Consider the following 21,002-nt stretch of genomic DNA (forward strand, 5'->3'; position numbering starts at 1 on the left):
ATTTTTTGTAAAAGACACATTCCATTATCTGAAAGCAAATCATCCTACCTCATTCTTCCATAGGTGATACTGAAGAGCAAATGCAGTAAAGTCTCTTGGAACGCAGAAAAAGTTGCATTCTGAAGTGGAGCCATGAGAAGTATTTTTGACTTGTTCAAAGTTTTTATTAATCAATTCCAGAACCAAAGGATCAATAAGGAACACAGGTACATTTTGGCTGGTTGTTAGCATAATAAATTTTTTAACTGCACGCTGTTTGAGAAAAAAAAGAATTCCCTTAATTCTATTAAACTGATACAACAATCTATCTTATTAAATTTTATTAATTTTATAAGTACATAGAGTGTGTACTAGATAGATACCATCCTTATTAATATGCTAAGAAAATAATGATACTTGGTCCTTACCCTCAAGAAGTATGCGGTCTACTGAGGAAGATGAACAAATAATTATAAATCAAGATAAAATACGCTATAGTAAAAATATATGCAACATATTATAAAGTACAGAACAGTAAGCTATTAATTAACTATATGTCAAAAGAATAAGAAAATCTTTGTAGAAAAAGTAGTATCAGAGATGAAAACGTCAAGCTTACAAATTATTCTCTTGATATTAGCTAAATCTGTTCAAGCAAAAGTACAAGAGGAAATACCAGATCTATTAGCTTTTAAAAATCAGTAAACCTTTTGGAAACCAAAAACCTATTTTATATGCCACTTTCCTTCATATTTATAATACTGCTTAATAATCTTTCTAAGGAAAAGACCCCAATTAAAATACATTGCCTGCTTAGCCATTCACATAGTTTTTCTAATACTGTAATATTTTTAGATACAATTCTGGTGGGCAGTAAGTAGAGTCCTCTACTAAAAAAATAAAATTTTAAATTAGAATAGAAACAAACTAAGTCCCACTTAGAAGTAATAAAACCTAAAAGTAGCAAAGATAAATAGAATAAGGGGTACACATTACTGCTTAAAAGCGGACTTCAGTCAAAGCAATCATGACTTCAAAGGGATGTATGCCTCTCCATAGAGAAAGATTATAGATCACCATCCTTCATGAATAAAGGTATAAAAATACTTAATAGGACACTTGAAAGTCAATTCCAGTAGTTAAAAAAAAAAAAGACATCCAAAAAGTAAATGTCTTGACCAAGTAGGGTTTATCCCACGAACAAGAGAGCATTTGAAAATCAATGAAATTCATTGTATCAACAGAATAAAGGGGGAAAATCTATGATAATTTCAAAACAGAAAAAGTATTTGATAAAATTTAGTACCTATTCATGATTAAAAACTCTCAGCAAACCAAGAATAGGATACCTCCCGAATTTGATAAAAAGTATGCACAAAAAAATCTATTGTGGAGTTGCTGAAGTTCTTTACCATGATACCAGTCTTTCGTCAGATACACGTTTTGCAAATATTTTCTAGTCTGTGGCACATCTATTTATTTTCATAATGGTGTTTTTTGATGAGCAGAAGCTTTAAATTTTGATAGTCTAATCAATTTTTTCCTTTTATGTTACTGCTTTCTATGCTTTACACTAGGAGAATAAAAGGAGAAGAAATAGTTTTAAAAGAAAGATGATTAGATGACAGACATTAGTACAAATAAGGTATTAAATGTTTGTTGAATGAATCTCTTTCAGCTTGGTATTAAGTACAAACGTGATAAACACAATGATGGCTTCATTATGATTATTACTATAAATATAGATTAAGTCAGGGTGAAGGAGAAATTCTATAACTCACCTTGTAAGTATGCCTTCCAGGTTGTTATAAATGCTCCTTGGAAAGAGATGTCCAATAGACTCTAAATTCAATTAATTCTAAATTGAGATGACTATTTTCATCTGGCCTTCAGTAATTCATTTTGTTTACAAGAAAGAAAAATGTCTTGTTGAAAATAGGATACACTGACATTATAATAGCCTATTCATCGGCCAGTGTATTACAATTTTATCAGAACCTAAAAGGGCTTGGTGGGACTTGTTCTTAGTGAAAAGCTAGTTCCTAATAATTATCTTTTCTAAGTGCTCTCAAGTAATGTGTTTAATAATTCATTCTATCAGGCTTCAGTACCACAACCGTTGATCAGATTTCACCTTTCATTACTTATAAAATATTAGAACAAAGTATTTCAGTACTTCTCTCTTCCCTGTGGTTTTGCAACTATTATAAAGAGTGATTTTTAGTACTGTGCAATATAATTACAAAGAGAACTCACTGAATATAGTAAGCTACTCTTTAACTTTTTGATTATTTACTTTAAAAGCAAACTCTTTTTAAAAAATCAATTATTTTATCCCACCTCAATGGTCATTCTCTGCATGAAAAAGATGGGGCTGCTCTACTTTTTCTTATAATGTTAAGCCATAAATAAACAAATTCCACTTTAAAATATATCAGTGAATCTGTACCCCTGCTGACTGCTTTATATACTACAGGTTTTGGGAATGCTGTTGGCTGAGCCAAAGTAAAGTCTTCTGTCACACTGAAGCTATTAAAGCTTTAAAACTTTTTCTGAACATGCTCTTCCACTGCACATATGAAGACTCTTAATAAATGGCAAACTTGAAAAGTTTGTTACTGTGTCATCACATTTTAGAGTGTTAAAACTTATGATAGAGCACCTCCATTACCTTCAGATGGATGTATTTCACGGTTGTTAAATACTGAATTTTAAATCTCAACAAATTATTTCACTCACAGGACAATAAATATGATCCAAGTATTATGTATGTGTTTTTCTTAAAAGTGGGATGGAAGTAGAGCAGAGCTAGACAGAATGCTCAAAATGCCCCCTTTTATTTCATCTGCTGGAGTCTTTATAATTGTGACTGGGGACTATGAACCCCAAGTGTACCATACTTCTCTTTCTCCTCAGACTATCTCAAGTTCACAGAGCAAAACACCTGCTATTTTTAATAAATTAAAAGTTCACATTGATATTTCTAGACTTGATAGTTGATGAGCCTGATAATAGGATATCCTAGACTTTACCTTTTCAACAGTGGTTCAAACCCAACTGGTGTCAGCAGTGTCCTAAAACTATCACTAGTACTTTACTGCTGCTTGGTCATGTGAAAGCCCACTTCTAAACTAAAGCGTTTGGTGTCCCTGGTTAAGAGAAGCCAAAGATTGAAGTACATCTAAAAGAAATATCTAGTCATATCCAGAATGTATACTAACAGGATAATGTAATTTTTTATTAGTAACCTAGTTTTTCATTCTAAGATTAGTTAGAAAAAAAGGTAAGAAAATATATTTTATAAATGTGTAGGCTCTGAAATTTGTAAACTAAAACAGGGATATATTATATATATTGCTAGTTTTCCTTATCTTATAAAGGAAACATGTTGAATAGATTTTTATTCCTAATCATTATTTTATAGTTCAATCCTTATTCACATATTTATTCACTTGGGGAAGCACCACAGCTCAGTGAATGAGGGTTCTGGAGGCAAACAGAATCAGGACTCAGTCGCTTAGCACACTAACTGAATCTACGTGAACTAAGGATAACAGTGTGTACTGACTTGTTAGAATTTCCATAAGGACTAAGTGAGATATTGCATGTAAAGCACTTGGCACAGGGTCTGCCCCTTCCCCTCGACCACCTACCCCTACTCCTCACCAAGGTAGCGATTATCATTGTCATCACTCAACAAATACCTACTGAGTATATAAACGAATAAACTACATGGACACTGTAACTGAGGAATTTCTTGCTTATTATACATACCCATTGTATGCTATCAAATCCAATTCGGCTTCCTTTGGATTTTGATAAACCAGCTCCATTCTAGGAAGATCACAAAAGAACATTTTAGTAAATCCAAAGCCCAGCATGCAACATTACATGTAGGATAGGCATGAGATTCAAACTATACAATGGTTCATAATCATTAAAAATCATTCGCCAAATACCTATTTTCATATAGTCATGAACTGAGAATTCTATAATTATGTATACAACCAGCCATGATGGAAAATACTGACAGACTGTAATAAATTATTATTAAACGGTAAGGTGTATATGTCCAACATCTCTAAACTAATTAATTTCCATTGATGAATAGTAAACTCTTTGTTATCTCTTTGGAATTGAGGTTTATCCATTTAGCTCCATACCCTTAATTTCAGCTTATCTCCACACTGAGTTAGTGTTAGTACACCTTGGCAAAGTGATAAGAAAGTATAACATTTATTAAGCAGCTTCTAAGTGTACTGTGTTTGACATTTCCACACTTGAATTCTGTATTCTCCTCTACCCCACATAATAATTCTGCAAAGTAGGCATTATTTGTTTTACAGACAGTTTTAGTGCCCACACTTTTCTTAACATACATAATTCCAAATGTTGAGTTTAAAATATTTGTTTAAATATTCAGGCCTAGAGAATCAGTTTTCAACTGGTAAGCCCCAAAATACTATGAAAATAACAGAAGAATGTCTGATGGCCTAGGGACTAGCTCAAAGAAGAACCACAGAAGTTTCTCATGCCTTGAATGTTCTTTATAAGGTATAGATGGGAGGATGTTGAAGAATAGTCTCACACTAAAAATGAAATGTGCTCCAAATTTCTAAAAAGGAGACTCATCCCACCCCAAACATAAACTCAAAGGCAGGAACAAAATCCAATTCATCTTTATATTGCCAGTGCCTTACATGGTGTATGGTAATTAGTAAATGCTTAATAAGGGTTTATTAATTGGAGGAATGGAGGGATGAAAGAAAGAAAGGATATACTGAGTAATGAAGGTAGAGTCTCTCCTCACGATCTCAGCAATGTAGACAATCTAACATTTTATTTTTTTAATATATTTTTTTGTTTCCTATTTTCTCTTAGCTCAAGTTATTTATATTCCTAATTTTTATTTTTTTTTAATTTATGGTCTTTCCCCTCTTTAATTCTCCCCCCACACCCCCACTTCTACCCCTGACCTATGGATGTTGCCCTTTCCCCTTAAGAACTGGATCACTGAAGGTGGGGGCACCTCATTCCACACGCTCGCAGCGTGCAACTGGGTCCTCGTGCCCCTGGAGCCCTCGGGGGGCCTGGCGCACCCAGGGTATGGTATGGTCCGTGGCTCTACCTGGGGCGTGAACCCAGGACCTTCTGCATGTAAAGCAGATGTATTAACCTCTACACTATGGAGCCACCCGACAATCTAACATTTTAATACTGAGGGATATTTGAGAAAAAAAGGCATCAGTGTTAATTCCCATCAGTGTAAAAACAGGATATCATCTCTTCTTTCTTAAAACAAATAACAAAAACAAACAAAAAAACCAACCCCCTCTTAACTCCTCTCTCCCAACGAATAATTTTCTGTTTCGCTTTACAGCAAAACTCCTAATGGGTTGTCTGCTTTCATTGCCTCTAACTCGTCTCCTTCCATGAACTCACTTGAGCCATAATTTATTCTGTCCCTGTCCTATCTGATCTATAAAGAACTGTTGGTTGCTTCTACCTCACTTAAACACTTCATTCACTTGGCTCTCAGGATCCCCATACTTCCAGTTTTCCTATTTCTCTCTGGCTATTTCTTCTTAGTTTCATCTCCTAGTTCTTCTTACCTCCTTGACATGTTGGAGGCTCCCAAAATTCAAGCCATGGGACTTTTTGTTCACTCTATGTTCATTTCCTTCTACTCCTATGGTAATTCTTCTACTCCTATAGCTTTAAATACCATTTATCTGCTTCCAAATACCAATTTATATTCCCAAACATGCCAGTCCTTTGACCTCCACATTTCTACATCCAACTGTCTCTTCACCTTCTTCATCTGGATGTCAAATAGACATCTCAAACTTTACAAGTCCCAAAAAACAAAAACCAAAAGGAATGCAGTCACTATTAACTAACAACCCTACAAATAGAGCACCAAGAGAATGAATAAGCTGACCTCACTTTTCCCCGGTCTCCAGTCTCCATCTGATGTTTTCCACTGGCTGAACTCAAATGGAAAACAAAGGGAAAGAAATTTGACTTTGGGAGGTGAACACACAATGCAATATACAGGTGATGTATTATAGAATTGTATACTTGAACCTATATAATTTTATTAACTAAAAAAAGAAAGAAAAGAAAACAACAGGCAAGGGAGGGAGCTCAGCTAATGCAGTCCATAGAGGTCACCCTCCCAAGGCACAGAGTATGGTGAGGAGAAGATCTGCAGGGGCAAACGGAGGTTACCTACCACATCATACTAAGAAGTTTGGATCTTACTCCATAGGTATGCCATGCAGAAAATAACCAGATCGGATCTCTACTTAAAAACAGCTGTATGGAGGAGGATTACAAAGGCTTCAGATTAAAGGAAAGAAAAGTTCTTAAGCTTTAAGCAGTGAAGTAGGCAGAACAGGGTTTTATGAAGTGTGTTTTGAAGAAGTAACCTATGTCAGTTGTCATTTGTTTATATGTCTCTTTATATGTTTCTTACGCCTCTCCCCTTCAACCCTAAACTTCTCCAAAGTATAAGTTCCTAGATAGCAAGGATTACACTCGATTTCCTCATTCTGTCTCACAGCCTAGTACTGTGCTTGGCACACATTAAGCCCTCAATAAATATTTGACGAATGACTGAATGTTCTATAAGAAATGCCATATGGTTAAAGTGAAGAGGTTTTAAAAAAGCCTAAAGATATTCTGAAGCATTGTGTATGGGATATTTACAGTGAAAATTTAAGTGAAATAAACAAATAAAAGGAGAGATGGAAGCAGATGCTGAAAAGACTGGAAGAAAAAATCTGATGGCTAATGAACTTCACTGATAAATGAGTCAAATCAAGATAAGCCATGAAGGAATGCATTTGGGAACCAGGTGATGGATGATTCAAGGAAAAATCCTGTCTTTTTTGAAAGAGAGTATCCAAGAATCAGTTTCTGACAGAAACCAAAAAGACAAATTCTTAATTTGGCATGATCATTAATTATTCCTATATAGAATCAAACAGTAATACTTTTTAAGAAATGAAGTCTTTAATAACTGATCTTTTTCCATTGTTTATAAATTTGCAAACCTGATGATCAGAAACACTGACTATGGTGAATGCGCCCTCCAGGCAGCCTTCCCCTTCTGTATCTCAGTGCCCTTCCTTCCAGGAGAAACACATTTACTCCCCAGATATAAAAGTTATAAGTGGATAAGATTCATAATAGAAATGTGAAATGGTGGGAAAGCTATGTTTATTAATAATCAGAACTACTTGGCCAGAAAATCTATACAGTCTGAAGTCTGAGAATAAATGAAAGAATTTTTAAAAATCCTTCAATAGTAATGAAAAAATATTTATTTCTTCTGAATAATGGCAGGAGTTGGGGGACATGGAAGGGTGGGATGGGAAGAGAGGGACAATAGCATTTATCAGTTTACCATACTAGATCAGACTATCATATATAATATTCTTCTCCGGCAATGACCTATATAATATCCTTCAGAGCAAAATGGAACTAGCCAATAGTCAAAGAATATCGAAGGAAAATCATGTTTTTGCATAATTTTAAAGAGTACCTGACCAATTCAAAATATTTCAAAAACCTTTGCTGCACATAATCTAAATGGCTAAAAGATTTACTTCTGCGTCTACTAATGATATACAAAATTGTTCACTGTGAATGACTACTGCAAATTTGAAATCCAAACTCTCCTTTCAACTCCCTTTCCCCGCTTTTTAACTAAAAACACACCCAGATTACTAAATAGAATGCAAAGTAAGATATCCTAACACAGAACCCTGTAAGTGGTCTCTTCAGTAATGAGAACAGCTGATTACTGCTGGCACTGGTGTGCCTTTGGGACTACGTCAAGAATATTATTATAGTTGGTTCACTCAGTGCTTTACACAAACACAGTTCACTGACTTTATCTTCACTCCACTAAGGCATCAATATTTTATGATCTTCTGTTGTGATTCAGCAGTCTTTAAAGCAATCTCATTTCTTACCTTTTCATCCATCTTAGAGAAGTTTTTTTTGAACATACTTGTATTTACACATTGCAGTAGCTCTATGAGTAAAGACACAAGTTATAGGGCCTGCACTTGGCCATCTTGAGCAAGAACTTTAACATACCTGGGCTAAACTCATTTACAAAAAAGTGAAAAATAGAAGTTCATAAAGACACTAAAGTGAATAGGATTTCATTTCTCAAACACCAATGTAAACCTTAAAAGTGCTAGAAAATGTAAGTTATTAATAGCTACCATCTTTTGAGCATCTACATGTATCAGACATCAAGTTAAATGCATTACCTATATTATCTCAACTGGCAAAGTTGCTCTTAGCGCCATTTAAAGAAACTGAAGCTTAAAGAAGTTAAGTGACTTGCTGAAAGACAAATAACCAAATGAGAATTCAAAGCCAGGACTATATAGGGCCCAAAACCTCAAGAACTTCGAAACCCCTTCTCCTTTGCAATCTCAGGGAGGCTGGAAAAGCTAAATAACACCAGTAGAGTAGTAAAACCTTGCTTTCTCGGGTTCTCTTGCAGCTGGAAATCTGTAGGCTAATGTCACAAAAGTAGAAGCTTGCTAGAATACACTATTTCTTCTTCTAGTCTCGACAAGGAAAATGTCAAGAGAATTCAGAAGCTCTGGACCTAAAGGTATCAGAGACAAATAACTATCTATTTGTTTAAGCTACTATTAGTCAGCCAAAAGCACCTCTAATTGATACAGATGCCATCACTATTGTTATTATTGCTATTATTCCCATATTTGGAAAGGGTATAGGAAATCCAGTATATTACTTATCCTTATGAAAGGTGACTTTGCAATATGTAACAAAATCTAAAACATGCAGAAATTATACTCTAAGACTTTAAACTAAGAAAATTATCAGGAAAGGTTGATGTCACACTGAGACATTCATTAGATAAATAGCCAAGATATCTGGTAGCCTCAGTACTTGCCAATTATTTTAAAAATAATGTAGCCTGGGAAGAATGGAGCTAGGTTCAACAGTCATCCCTGCATGTTAGAAATTGGGTGATTTAGGTTATTATCTACCATCTCTATTTTGATTTTCTTGTCTGTAAAATGAGGTCTAGCAACCCCATGTAACAATGCTGCACAATAAACCTACCCCAATCATAAAGACTTTTAAGTCTTTATTTTCTCCCTCACAGATCTATGAGTCAGCTGGGCAGCTATGCCTTTGTCTGTTCCATATATCTTATTCAGGGCCCCGCCTGAAGGAGCAGCACCTACCTAGGGCACATAAAAAGTCAGAAAAACACAAAGGGCAACTCAAATCATGACAGCCCATTTGAAATATCTACGTATGTCTATAACATTCCATCAGCCAAATTTAAGTCTCAGCGTTAAGCTCAAGTAGGCAGGGAAGTAGCCTCCCCTTAGTGAGAGAGAGAGGAAAGAACTATTTCTGAAGAATAATTCTAACTATCAGATGAGAATAAAAAAGTAAAAACAAAAACCATATGTTTTTCCCAGGGTCGTTTTTAGGTTTAATCAAGCATGGAGAGCATCTAGCTTAGTGCTTAATAATGAAAGTCATTATAATTAACTCCAGTGGGAATATTTGGTAATTTTTCATAATTTGGCAAAACCTTCTCAACTTTGGAATTTTTTATCTGGACTACAGAAGTATATTCTGTGTGATCTTCAGTAGCTATTAGTTTCCAATCCATTATCTCTGTATCTTTATGCCTACAGATTATAACAAAGGTAAGTTATACTATTACACTTCCCTGGTAGGTACTAAACTAAAAAATACATTGTACTAAAATTAACTAATTTGATAGTCTATCAATGGGTTCTTTGATAGTCTATTTACCTAATAGTCTATGTATTTATCATTGAATTCTTTCTAATGAAGGATAATCTGTTTAGAAGAATAATTTTTACATAACCATATCAGAAAATTTCAGTAGATTCAACATCACTGAAACTGGGCACTTCTGACTTCTAGTATGTTATTACAATATAACATTTAACTGCAATTTTTAATTGCTTGCCATACCCGACAAAGATGAGAATCTCAGTAAGAAATATGCAATGATCTGAAAAATTGTGGTTAATTTTATGTATTGCAAAAGGAAAGAATGTTAGGAAAATATACAGCTAAAGTGAGGCCTAATGATGAGAAAAGAGAAAAAGTTACCTTTGCTGATAAATAGTGCTTGTAGTAGTACAACTGAAACAGCAGAAACGCAGAACTTGTCAAAGTTAAAAGCGCCAAAATCACGTTCTTATTGATTCTACTCATTAGTCTGTGGTGCTCACTTGGTTGTCTTTTGAAAGTAACCCAGTTGGTTTCATCTTTTTGGATAAGAAGATAATCTTGTATTCCGTGAACAAAAGGTATTTCTAAAGAAACAAAAACCTTATTTTTAATTTTTCACTTCTAATAAACAGCAACAAAAGAAAGAAAAAGTTATCTAAAGTTCTACAGAATGTTCTTTCATTTGGTAATTTCCTATCCTAAAGAAAGAACCAGATATGAAACCAAACCTGAAAGAACAAAAATGTTTTTCATAGCATTCTTTACGGTTGCAAATAATAAAGCCACAAATGGGATATTTATAAAAACTGACCAACGCATTGGGGGGCTTCTCCCCCAGAGCTTCTGATTCAGTAGATCTGGTGTGGGGCCTCTAAACTTGCATTTCTGACAAGTTCTCAGGTGATGCTGATGCTGTCAACCATACTACAAACTACTTCCCGAGAAGAAATCAAGAAAGCTTTTGGTCAAGAAACCACCTCTGTATGACAGCTCTTTGTTTTTTGTGATTTAGGATGTGGTCAGTTTTTATAAAGACCCGTGTATGTTTTCAGGTTTTTTTGCTAGTATAAAGAAAGCATTACAAAAATTTTTGTTCTTTCATCTTTAGTTTCATCTGATTATTTCTATAGGAGAAGAAATTTAACATAGTTCTACTTCTTCTAACCTCCTCTTCACTGTTTGATTTTGGTTAAACATATTACATTTAGTTGTATTTATCCTTACTCTTTTAAATATACTAATACCTGTATTACTCGATGTCTAAACTTTGTCTTTTGTTTTCCAACTAAAATTAAAACAGCAAATTTATACTACCTCCTGCCTTCTCTTTCAACCCTTTTATTATTTCTTTCTACCTTGTTTTTTGTATTCTTTTGTATTCTCTAACTACATGTCTCACAGTTATTTTGGTCTTATTCCTACTGTTCTCTGTCAATCCTTTTGTCATATCATCTCTATTCATCTACTAGATGGCTGATATTCATCTTCTCATAGTTTATCAAAAAGAACTTATGTGTACTATTTACCTTGAGTTCTTGCATTGTTCAAAAATGGTTGTCAATTGATAATTTGGCTTTGAGGTCACAATTTCTTACCCTTGATGACTTACAGGTTTAGTGCCACTCTTTTGTAATGCTAAATATTCCCTCGATAATGAGATTCTCCACTCCCTCCCCACTGCCCTGCACTCTCCTACAGGTAAATTGATCACTTTAATGGAATGAGCAAAGAACACATTCCTTACCTTTGAAACCCAATTTTCAAAAAACTAGTATGTAATTATGTTGATGATTGTATATCAGTTTTTCCTTATTGTGTGCCCTATCAATCTATAGAATTAAGATTTCTTTTGTTTGTGCAAAGTTTTCTTACATTATATGTTTGAATATTTTTCTGTTCTAATGTTAAACTCTATTTCCGGAACTACAATTAAGCACTTGTTTCAACACCTTCATTCCTTCTTCACTTTGTCCAACTTTCAAAAGCCTGTTATCATGTCCTTTCCTGAGTTTTCAACAATGTTAACTCTCCTTTTTGCTTTCAGTGTGGCCTTTTATTTCTCTGATTTTATTTTTCAGCTTTGCCAGATTATAATTCACCATAAACTGTTCTCTTACTCCTTCTGCCTACCTCTTAGATCAATAAACTTTGTCTCTTATTTTTAAAAGTGATTGTTTCAATAAATTTGTTAGGCCAATACAGTTTCTCATGGATTCTTTGTCACTTGTTTTTCCCTGTTTAGATTCTCCTTTCTTCTTGTAGCATTTTTGTATACTGTGCTTATTTCTTTTATTATTATTTATATTTGAATGATGTGAGCTCCTCCCAGATCAGTTATTTGCAAGATTGTGGAAGGAAGAAACAGGGCTGGATTCTGGGCCATGACTTCTTGCCTCACCAAGGGAATGCTTCCTACAAAGATGGTATATCTGTGTGTTTTCTCTTTTGCTCTTGCTTTCTTGCTAGTTCATGTTGCCAAACAATCCAAGGAAGCTCCCAAGGCCTTCCTATGCATCCTGATCCCACCATAAACAGGAGATCTATCTCTCCTTGTTCTGCCAGCTCTGTCTGAGACTCTATTGGCATCCTCTTTTAATTTCTTCCTGCTTACATATGACAACCATTTCTCAAATATTTTGATTTGGGGTTACAGGACTTCTAGTCTCATTGAAGATGTGATTACATTTCTATCTCTCATCCTCCTTGCTGTTTCAGGGTAACTTCAGACAGAAGAGGGTACAAATGTCTTTACTCTGCCATATGAAATCAGCAGTCTTGGTGTGGGATTTTAAAACAGTCCAAGTGAACTTCTAGAGCTGAAGCCTATATAAAGCAAATATCATAAGAAATTATAAAGGTCAACAAACTACTTAAGAAAATTATATCAACAGTGATATAAATAATCCACTTGATGTATAGATAATGTGTATTTAGCAAAGATAACTGAATAAATCATGACCATTTTCTATCTCCTTAAACTAAAAACTAGCAACATAAAATAACATTGATGATGGTATTAGATTTCATTGTCAGCTAAAATCTACTAAAATAAAACAATCAAATATTCTAAAAAAGGCAGCTCACAAGATAACAAGAATATCCTTCATTTTCAAGATTTCAGCTCAGTTTCTTATATTAAATAGTACATCAACGTACACTGATTCCTAATGAAATCTAAATTGACATTCAGATTGTGCCACAGCTCAGTATGTTCTACGTCTGAATTAATAAATGGGAATGCATAAAAGGCCTATACAAACCACTGCAGAACATAAAGTCCGAATTAATATCTTGTTCTCTCTTTAGACACGTGTCTAATCTAATTAATTCTTACAAGAAACAAACCTCAAAATTATCATCGCTTAACTACATTTTTATTATCAAGATGACATCCAATTAACTTTACTTCATTATTTACTTTCTATAAATACCAAGGCAATTCAACTGCAAAGGAGGAGTATTAGCCTGTCAAAACATTCTTTTTCCCTAGCACTACCTCTGCATTACAAATTTAGTTACCACTTTAAAATGAATAATATGATACTTTAAAAAAAAGAGAGGCCAAGGCTTGTTGGTTTTATATCTAAAATATCTCTGGCATCAACTCCGTCTTCTTCTTCACTGTCATTCTAATTTAGATTCTAATTGTAACTAATGTCCTAATTTTAACTGATATCCCAGTCTCTACTTTCTACCTACCCGTAATCTTACCTATACACTGAGATAGATGAAGCTGCTAATAGATTAATCAAGTTACACTAGGACCTAAAATTTTCAGTAGTTCTCTACGACCTACAAATAAAGTCTGAATTCTATACAATAGCATTCGACGGTATTCACAATCTGACTGAACACAAGTCAAATTTTCTAGGCTTTCTTCCACTTCATACACTCTGTGGTTTTGCCCAACTATTCCTGGAATACATCCCATACTTTTCTGCTTCTTTGCTTTTGTTCATTCCCTCTCGTCTGATATTCTCTCATCCATTTCCATAAAACCAGTTTTATTCCTCTTTTCATAGTTTCTCTCAAATGACCCTTCTTTTATGAAGTTTTCCGTGCTCTTCCAGGTCAGAAGTGTTCTCTCCTAGCCCTAACCTCCTACTTTTACCTACTTGGAAGGAATAAATATTTACCGTTTACCATTATAGGCCAAAAAAAAGTGCCAAAAAAAAATGCTAAGCAATGGAGATAAAATGATAAACACCATAAAGTTCCCTATCTTCTAAGACTTTAGAGATGAGTATAAGAGTTTTCAAAAGAAGAATGGTGATGGTGATGGCGGGTGTGATGTACCTAGAGAACAGCACGGGGAGTTTTTTCCAAAATGCACAAGCCCCATCCCTTACCACCCAACATCTATTAGGAACCACTGCTCTAGTCTGTGATAGACTCTATCAGAGGTAAACGCAGTGGCAATATCAACAGTGTAGTTGCTATGAAGGAGTAAGTACAGGTTACCATGGGAGTACAAGGAGAGGCAACTAATCCTAAAGTATTTACTGCTTTCTATCTTGAATTATAGTTATTAGTACCCATCGCCACTACCAGCCTAAAACTAGCTGAATTAGTTTCAAGTAATAATAAGTATACTAAGTACACTCAAATATACAGCACAATGCTCAAGAGCACAGAAAACTATTTTTTAAAGTTTTTATTTTGAGAAGTTCTATGTCCTGCAGGAACTTTAATGATAAAACAGAATATGAGATATGAAAAAGAGTGATTTTTTAAAAAATGTAAAGCCCATACTTGGTTCTAACTCTGAAACAATAAACGTTTAAAAATAACATATGGAGAAATATGACATAGAGCCAAAATAGAAATATTATTTCTGTATACGTTTCTTTTTTACGTGTGACAATTTAGCCATCATAATAAAATGTTGGGAAAAATAAGTAATGTATTTTCTTAAACTTAGGTAAAGCTTCCTAAAGAAGATAAGTATATCATGCCTAATGGAAAAGAGAAGAATATCTCAGAAATAGTAAATTAAAATTAGGAGGGGAAGAAAGACAGCGAATGTTTTCAGGGAAAAAAAATGTAATGGGGACACCAAGGGGAGTTATGAGTTTAGGTAGGCAAAATATCTTCAAGTTCTAATGCAAATATGAGAAGCTTAATATAAATATGGATTATTACAACACAGAATTATTCTTAGATGATGTGGAAGCAGGCCATCACTAGTGCATTAACTGAGATTTGACAAAGAAGGAAGGAATGGGTAGGTCTGCTTCCCAACTGAACCTTTAACGGATTATGGGTGTTAGAGCTATCGATCCCCTCAGTCTTTGGGCCTAGGGTAGCTACCGCCCAAGACTGGTCACCTGCAGCCAAGAACAAACACATTCTTTTATCCTTTCTTTCACCCTTATTATCAATTTCATTATGTGTCAAGACATGAAAAAGGTTGGGAAAAACTGGTGGTAGAAGAAATCCACGTAGAAATGTAAAAGAAAATCTACAGGATGGGAAGTACAAGATCGATCTCAGGCTCTTTGTACAGCCAAGGGCAGCATCTGATAGTCTTTCAGCTTCTCACTTGCCCTTTCACATTGTCACTTGTCCTTTAACGGAAATGGCACCGAAGACTTTGGCACCTGTCTTATCCTGACATCCCATCACCACTACCGTTCTTTTGAGAATCATCTGGGTAAGGATCTGTTTGAAAGAATGTCTAACTGCCTGACTTTCATTCCATTTCTCCCCACTCCTGCTTTCTGGATCACCTCTCTTAACATCAGAGGCCCTTGGACAAGAAATGACCAGCCCGATACCTAACTTAGGTTCGTAAGGTGATTTGTGCTAGCCTGGTATCTTCAACAATGCCAATTTACTCTGGGACATTGGGAAGCATGGGTGATATGAATCAGACAGACTGAAATTCAATTATTCAAATATCACTAAATAAAACAGGAGGGTAAACTACAGAGAAGAGGGTAATGCAATCAGGCAAAGACATGTTTAGAGCGATGAGGTAACAGATTGGAAAGCATAAAGATAAATTACTCTTGAAGATGTATTCAGAGTTAAGACATAAAAAAAAAAAAAAGAAAAACTCAACATTTTTAGCAGCTCTAAGCCAAAAAGGCCTAGTAATAATCGAGGCTATCCAATCTCCCCTAAATACTGCTGGTCCTTCCTGTCGTTCATTTCCTTTCCTTTCATTGCTAACTTCTCAAAAGAGTATCAGTATCCTGGAAGTAAAGGTTAGACTGCAAGAGTCTAAGAAATCTCTTTATCTCCTTACCACTCATTCGCTTCTTAACCCTTTGCAGTTTAACCTCTATCTCAATATGCCGACACTTGAATATAAAAAAATTAGTCTCTCCATTTGATACTTCAGAAAAATCATTTTATGACTCCTTTCTGAATGTCTATAGAGTAATGAGGTTTTTGAAAGAAAATGTCTGAAATCATAAACCTAGATAAGAAAGGCTAGATGAGAAAGGAAGTGAAGATAGGAGGGAACTGATATTACGGGGCAAAGTAAAAGGGTGAGGAAGTGGTATTTCTTAATATGTCTACTATTCTGTGCTTAATACAAAATATGGATGGATGTTCACCAATGGATGCTCTCTTTACACTCTCTTAATCATTTTATTAGGTATACTTCCCGTATCTACTGGTTAATTATTACTCATAAATATTCCAGCTGACTATTAGATATGTCCTCTTGAACATTCCACTAGCAACTAAAACAATCACCATCCACCTTCAAACTAGATTTCTTTCATGACTGGACCATTTATCTATTCTGTTAATGGTATCTGTATTTTTTCAATTATTTATGTTTAAAACAAAAAAGTTTTTGTGGTTCTAACTCCACATCTAATGAGTCAACAAACTGTGTATATTACTCTCGGTGCCTCTAAAAGCTGTCATTCCTTCTCCATTGCCAGTATAGTTAGCCTAACTCAAAGGCCTTATTAACCCTGCCTAGATAGAAAGCCTCCTACATGAATACTCTACTACCAGGCTTTCTTCAAAACACCCATCTTAGGGACCAAAGTCCAATTATTTCTATAGTATCACTTTGTGTCACTTTAAGACCTTCTAAGGCTTACTTAGTACTATTCCCCTACGTGAACCCACTGATACAGTGCTGTCTCATCTTGGCACCTTTGCCTATGCTATTCCTTCTATCTACAATGCTTCCTCTCCCTACCCTCTGCCCCACTCACTGTCTATTGAGTAGTTAACAGTACAGGCTCTGAAGACAGACTGCTGTATTCAAATCCTGCTCTGCCACTTGCAGCCTATATGATCCTGGCCAGGTTATTTAACTTTCTATGCCTTCATGTTTAAAACGGATCTATAAATTATACTTGACTCACAGGGCTGCTCTGAGGATTACACAAAGTAATACATGTAAAATACTAAATATCACCTAGAACATAGTAAGTATACAATAAATGCTAGAATAATTAATAAGTTATCTTAAAAGTCTACTAGTAGCTCCTTCTGCTCTTGATTAAAGTCCCCTTCCTTTACATTTCCACGGCACTGTGTATTTGTATTCTTTTTGCAGTCAGTCTTAAATTATAGTTCCTTGAGACAGAAAGTTATATGTCCACATACTCCACAATACCACATACCACAAAACAAAAACACACACAGAGATAAAAACCAAAACTACACAAATACGCGACACCTCTGTCCCCACAAAAGAGCTCTGTACACACAGAGTACAAAAGCATTTGAGATGAGACGTGAACAAGAGCAGCTGTAGGTAAAGAGTGACAGCCAGAGTTTATGTCACACAGGTCACTTTGCTCTGTTACCTCATTCATTCATTCTTCAATTAAGTCCACAAATATTACTGAACCTTATATACTAGACACTGGGCAACCTGCTACCTGTTTCCTGTCTCAAGACTACAGAGTATAAACAATAGATTATGGTTATTTTAAACCAGCAGATATAACAAAAAAAGCCAAAAAAGGCTTTTGACCTGAATGTTCTTTTGACCCAAACATTATTTACACAAGTTATTTCATGGGTTCAAATAAAAGCCATCTTAGTCATCATACGCACCAGAGTAAGAACAGTGGTTGTCTTTGTGCTGGGAGGAGTGTTGGTGCTTTTATTTTTATTTTCTGTTTATCTTATGTGAACGTCAGTTGATTCTGTAATTTAAAAAGACTACGTTAAAAAAAAACTATTAAAATCCCTCTCATTCTCTGGGTTAATTAATAGATACTCATTTACTACAGCCCACACATGTTGTAGGCTTTAATTATGTTAATATCATCCCATCTTAGTAAAACTATAAAGTTAACACAATCAAAAACACAGGGCTTAGAGAGTATCAAGTACTCAGTACGACATAAAAAGTGTAAATATATGTACATATATAGTATCTGGATGGATGTTCACCAAAATATCAATAATGATTATCTATAGATGGGGAGAATTGGGGTGATTTTTACATTATTCTTTATGTTTTTCTATACTGTTCCAATATTTTCATAATAAACATATTTTTCCATAGACAAGAAAATTATTAATAAAAAGATGATGGGTAGTAGTGGCTTAATAACTGCCACATTTGCTAGACAGGATCTAGATCTTTGCTTCTGAAAAGTATGGTCCTCAGACCAGCAACACTGGCATCATGTTGGAGCTTGTCAGAAATACAGAATTTTCAGGCCCTACTGCAGACCTACTGATTCAGAATCTACATTTTAGCAAGACCCTCGGCTGATTTATACGCACATTAAAATTTGAAAACCACTGCTCTAGATGCTAAGGCCTTTACATGCAGGGAAGATAGGAGCAATATCTGCCTTGTTCACTACATCGCTAGCACCCAGTAGTGCCTGAAACACACAAGTATTTTTTGAATAAATATGTAAATATTACTTTTGAGTAGACAATTAGGAAGACAGTAGAGATTATATATATTTGAATTATTTGCTTTTGGCCCAGTTCCCACAAGTGAGTGCTTAATATCTACTGTAAATGCTATTAAATTATTTTAATAACAATGGTGGCCCCAAGAATTTCTATGACTATACGTAATCCTTTTTTAAAAGTAGTCCTTAGTCTATGACCATGCCACCCTGAACGAGCCCAATCTCATCTGATTTTGGAAGCTAAGCAGGGTTGGGCCTGGTTAGTACTTGGATGAGAGACCACCTAGAAAGACCAGGTGCTGCAGGCATTAAAAAAAAAAAAAAGGAGTTCTTGCACTTAGCTCTGAGATCCACAAGTCTCCTTCAACCATTTCTCTAGCGTCCTATCTATGAGCACATCCTATAGTCTCTCCACAATCTATACCTCAGAGTAAATTCACTTTCAAGATTTTAACTACCACCTCTGAGAGAAAATTTACTATTTAAATTCCAATCTATGAACTCCAACTGCCTATATTTCCAACTCTCCTACAGCTAGAATTTAACATTCAAAAGTACCAATTTTATTCTCCATCAAATACCTTCCTCCATTCTCCCAGACTCATGCTTTATAGGTTTTACAGAAGAGAGACCACCTAATCCAACAACATCACTTTACAGAGAATGGGATCTAGAATTAAAGGACAGCCCAAGAGGCTAGTTATTGGCAACACTGGAGCTACAATTCGTGACACCTTATTCCCAAAACACTACTGCATGCTGGAATTCTAACAGAATTCTCATTTTTGTCAACAGCACTTAAATTCACTTTTTACAAACCCAGGTTCAAAACATCTATCATCTAAATCTAAGAAATCAAGTCGTTTATTGCTGACATTTCGCTCATTCCTTTTTCCTTCCTTTTCAGATCATACTGCACTTCCTCCCAACTTGTGGTTCCTTCAGCATCTAGTGTTCCATCCTTCCCAAATCCTGTATCCTCTCAAAATCCACCTCCGCAAATAGACTCTAAAATGTGAATGCCTAGTCCTGACTTCTCTATCTTTATCCATGGTGCTCAACAGAGATGGTTCCTGATGATTCAATCCCAGCTTTTTCTGTTGGGCTTCCCTCTTTTCCCAATTCCTAATGCTCTGCTCCATCATTCACTTTGGTATTTGTTCATAGGTTGTTTACTCTTTGGAAACCTGCGATCCAAAAGTAGAAAGAACCTGGTATCATCTAGGTCCTCTTTCTACATGAGAAAACTGAGGCCCAGAGATAAGTGACTTTGCCTCATGTTACTAAGAAATTGGTTTTGGTAGTAAAATCTAAACTTGGTTCTCTAGATCCCTATCCAAAGCTAACAGTCACATCTACACATATCCAGTCTTTCCCGACACCCCTCAGTTGAAAATGCAAATGTTAAAGCCATATGAAACTTAGCATGGCTAGCAGTATTCGTCCTACTATTAAACACACAAGAGTGGTGCTTGAGTAAATATACTCCTTCAGTTAAACTGAGAGTTGAACCCGGGGGAAAGCATCAGAAAAGAGATAGTTAATTAAATTACTCCCTCTCTAGAAAGCTGTTGCAGTTCCCCACTACCCACGCAAGAACACACTCCTTCATAGGGCATCAAGGTCCTTCCCAGTTGAGACCCAACGTTAGCTCCTGCCACATTCCTGGCGTCCCCGTTCCAGCACCCATCCCTCCAGCCATTACCTTAATATGAAGTGCTGCGCAAACCTGGCAGTTCGGTTCATGCTTCTATACCTTTGCACACACTGGTCCCACAACCTGCAACGCTCTCCCCCACCCAGCCCCAGAGATCCTCTCGCAAATCCGGAGATGGTTCTCACGATCCTGCTCAAACATCATTACCCCAATCGGGGTCCTACAAAGGTCTCAATCGCCCTCCAAAACTAGGCCTGTCCCAGGACGAGGGTTTTACTTGCTGACACGCCCAGACGCGTAAGAAGTACTGCCCGAGTGGACATCTGCCCACTGAGTAGTCCCCTGCCCGGAAAGCGCTCACCCTGTGGCCTGCCTTGGCCTCCCGGGAGACAGTAGGTGCCCAGAATGCTGGGGGATGCCCAGTAAGGGAATCTAAACCATAAGCAATGCTTATATGAAAGCATCTGCCCATGCCCGGCCACCAAGCTGAGCGTCTCAGTCCTTACCTCACTCAACAGCAGTGACAACTCTGCTTTACGGCACTCACAGCAAACGCTGCAAAAGGGGCCGTCAAGTGCAGGAGCCGTGGATACCGGTCTGGTTGGTGTGAGAGACATTCCCATGGTCCTGACGCATGTCCGCCTGTCCACTTCCTTACCCCCGAAATTTACTGAGCCCTGGCGATTTCCTAGCATTTGAAATCTAACTGCTTAGCTAAAGCCCTTTTA

At 35.9% G+C, this 21,002-nt stretch overlaps 1 protein-coding gene and 1 pseudogene across 7 annotated transcripts in view; one reads left to right on the forward strand and one right to left on the reverse strand.

Moving 5' to 3' along the window:
* Positions 1-20,774, reverse strand: part of FKTN (fukutin) — a 64,341-nt gene extending 43,567 nt beyond the window's left edge. For 6 of the 7 annotated variants that reach the window (XR_002781523.1, XR_002781522.1, XM_023533483.1 and 3 more), the window contains exons 1-5: positions 20,636-20,774; positions 10,138-10,343; positions 5,921-5,971; positions 3,754-3,813; positions 49-252 (exon numbers count right to left, since the gene is read on the reverse strand). Coding sequence is in view for 5 of the 7 variants with exons in the window: in XM_023533483.1 (XP_023389251.1) it covers positions 49-252; positions 3,754-3,813; positions 5,921-5,971; positions 10,138-10,343; positions 20,636-20,738 (624 nt within the window). In the remaining 2 variants the exon portion in view is untranslated. The remainder of the gene's footprint in view (positions 1-48; positions 253-3,753; positions 3,814-5,920; positions 5,972-10,137; positions 10,344-20,635) is intronic. The other variant, XM_023533481.1, reaches the window with a different exon arrangement.
* LOC111742906 lies at positions 18,807-18,925 on the forward strand (annotated as a pseudogene).
* Positions 20,775-21,002: the final 228 nt, after the last annotated feature.

This window comes from Pteropus vampyrus, unplaced genomic scaffold (assembly GCF_000151845.1).
Source record: "Pteropus vampyrus isolate Shadow unplaced genomic scaffold, Pvam_2.0 Scaffold103, whole genome shotgun sequence".
Taxonomy (NCBI): domain Eukaryota; kingdom Metazoa; phylum Chordata; class Mammalia; order Chiroptera; family Pteropodidae; genus Pteropus; species Pteropus vampyrus.